A 2,921-nucleotide genomic window follows, 5' to 3' on the forward strand; every position below is an offset into this window, starting at 1 on the left:
TAGCTCCACAGCATCAGTTACCATGGAGACCTAGCTCCACAGCATCAGTTACCATGGAGACCTAGCAGGTATCAAGAGAGACACACCTTCGTGACACTGAAAACTCAACATACCTGATAACCCACTGATCAGCCTTCTGATGTCTCTGACTGGAGTGTCTGTCTGCATATGTTGGATCTGCTTTGCAGTTCAGCCCTCAAGTTAAGTTTCACTGCTCAGACTGAAGGGGGCGTTCTTCAGTGATGGAGGCCTCTTTATTGCTCATTATTATCATTATTATTGTTACTAACAGTGTGGACAGAATGAATCAGAATCAGTTGGACGTCCCAGCGTTTGTCTAAATGTTTCAATTGAAGCTTGTCCTGGAAATCCAGCTTTAAATCATCTTTTTATCCTCCTCTCAGTGAAACCTGGAACAGGCTGTTAGAACTCTTTAAAATGTGTTCAGGCTCAAAACTGAAACGTCTTCATGACAACAGGCCACACAAGCTGAGTGCTGGTGAAGCTGGTGAAGCTGGTGAAGGTGGAGCGGGGTGGCATCCCCTTCACTCAGTGCTCAGCTCTTTACCAAGTTTTATTCTTCACTTTTACACTCCTCTTCGGTTTGTTCTCCTGCAGAACTCTCCTCCCGTCTCCCAGCAGAGCCTTCGTCCCGGTGATGTGACTCCGGCCCAGAAGAAGAAGGAGGTGGGACAGATCGAGCGGTGAGTCGATTGCAGCTACCAGCTCGCGGCAGCTCTGCTGTGTAGCTAATGTGTTCAACTACCAAGTCCTGTCCACGCACATGAAGCCGGCTCTGATTTGGACCCGATATGTTGTTGCTCAGACTGCTGGGTAAACAGTGAAATCTCTGAATGTTCTGCTGCTGTTGTGATTCTGAGTTTGTTTGTGTTTACCTGCTTGTCTCAGGTTCCTGTGTCCTCGGGCTCCGCCCACCTGCAGCTTTCAGTCCAATAAGGTCAGTGTGAACTACTTGTAGACTCAGCAGAAGCTCTAAGCACAACCTCACGTGTTTCACTTCCTGTTTCAGGAGAACATCCTGGTCTCTGAGGCTGAGCGGCAGGCAGAGCGCCCCCTACCTCACCTCGACTATTATGGACCTCAGACGGAGCTCCGCCTCCCACAGGAGGATCACCTGATTGCACTGGGAGGACCCTCATTGGCCAAGAGGAAAAACTCCGAGCTGGACACCACAGATGAGGAGGAGAATGATGTCACCAAACGAAGGCGCTACCCGTCGTCTCTGGGGATGGGACTGGGATTGCAGAGCGCCACCGAGCGAGAGGCGGAGCTTCAGGGCCGATGGCGGCAGGAGGAGGAGGACCGGAGGCTGGCTCTGCTGCTGCAGAAGGAGCTTGACAAGGAGGAGAGACAAAAGGCCACCGACAGACGCAAAGGGTCCGCCAACGCCCACCTGCTCCGGCAGCGGCCAGAGACAAGCGAGGAGGCCGCCAGCAGCTCCAGTACCAAGACTCCGAAGACCTCCTCGTCCTCCAGCACAGTCTCCAGGAGGGTGGAGGCCGCCGGCAGCTCCGGTACCAAGACTCCGAAGACCTCCTCGTCCTCCAGCACAGTCTCCATGAGGGAGGAGGCCGCCGGCAGCTCTGGCGCCTCTCAGAAGACATTGATCTCGTCCTGCAGAGGCAGGAAACAGACCACCCTGACAGAGATGTTCTCCAGTCTGAGCAGCTGAGCCTCCCTCTGTCGAAGCCTCTCTCTACCCTCATAGCTGGTTTCACTTCCTGTTTCTGCTGTAAACAGTCCTGAAGTCGACACACAGACACAAATCTGCTTTTTATGGCCAGAAGTATGTGGACACTGCCTCCATATGTGGTCATGAGACTGTGCAGCTGTCCACATACTTTTGGCCACATGAAAGCAGTAAAGGTGACCGCTGCACCGCTGAGCGTCCAGCAGGGGGAGTGGCTGTAAAGAGTTTCATGTGAATCTGCCCTGTGCCACCTCTCAGCGTTGTCCAGCTTAGCAGAGCAGATAACCGGTTGGTCAGGGAGGGGCCGGGGCCAGCAGCTGCTCAGCTTCATTCACACTTCATTACACGTTTACGCGACAGTGAAACAGAACAGAACCAGAACCAGTACTTATGGAGTCGTGGAGGAATCAACCAGACATTTGTCAATTTGATTCATCTGCTGAGAAGGACTCCACAAATCCTGAACTGCTGGAGAATCACCGCCAGCTGATCAGATCTGCTGCTGCACGTTACCTGCTGAGAAGAGCTGGAGTCTGGTTGGTCACATGTTCACTGATGTTTCCACCTGAGCAGGAGATGTCTCAGACTCCTCTCCTTCTCCTCACCTGTGTCCTCCCTCCCTCCTGGTCCCCCTTTGTTGCAGTTTTGACGGTTTCTTATTCAAATATAATAAAAAGTTTGAAAGGACAAACGTGTAAAATGTTTCAGATGTTCAAATCATAAAATACTGAGTTTGACCAAATCAAGATGTTCTGTGTTTCTTTGTGCTTCTTGATGCTGATGCTCAGGTTCTGTAGACCTGCTGTCAGACTTCTTTAGGAGGGTCTGGACCGACCAGAACCCTTCAACATGAGCTCTGGTTCCAGCCCTGAGCGACAGACAGAGGCTTATTGGAGATGGTTTCGGATCAGTACCACACAAACACTGGTGCAGAATCAGCTATAAATTCTGTTTAAGGTCCACATGTCCTTCAACGCTGCTGGGATCAGACTGACAAGCAAACTAATGTACTGGACGAACGGAACCAACCGCCAAACCTACTGGACTAACGGAATCAGCCACTGGAAACAGAACAGAACCACTGTGGCCTTAATGTCACATGACATGATTTTATTGGCTGTTCAATAAAGCACGTTGAGCAGCAACACAAAGTTCATTGTCTGACTTTTGATTCCAGTTTTGATGTAGAACAGTCTGATGTGGTTTTTAC

The 2,921-nt window shown here is 50.9% G+C and overlaps 1 protein-coding gene across 1 annotated transcript in view; it reads left to right on the forward strand.

The window, feature by feature from the left end:
- Positions 1–2,862, forward strand: part of rnf168 (ring finger protein 168) — a 16,599-nt gene extending 13,737 nt beyond the window's left edge. Inside the window, exons 5-7 of the mRNA XM_008285915.1 lie at positions 619–704; positions 910–958; positions 1,031–2,862. Of these exons, the coding sequence (XP_008284137.1) occupies positions 619–704; positions 910–958; positions 1,031–1,693 (798 nt within the window). The 3' untranslated portion in view covers positions 1,694–2,862. The remainder of the gene's footprint in view (positions 1–618; positions 705–909; positions 959–1,030) is intronic.
- Positions 2,863–2,921: the final 59 nt, after the last annotated feature.

This window comes from Stegastes partitus, unplaced genomic scaffold (assembly GCF_000690725.1).
Source record: "Stegastes partitus isolate 25-593 unplaced genomic scaffold, Stegastes_partitus-1.0.2 Scaffold422, whole genome shotgun sequence".
Taxonomy (NCBI): Eukaryota; Metazoa; Chordata; class Actinopteri; family Pomacentridae; genus Stegastes; species Stegastes partitus.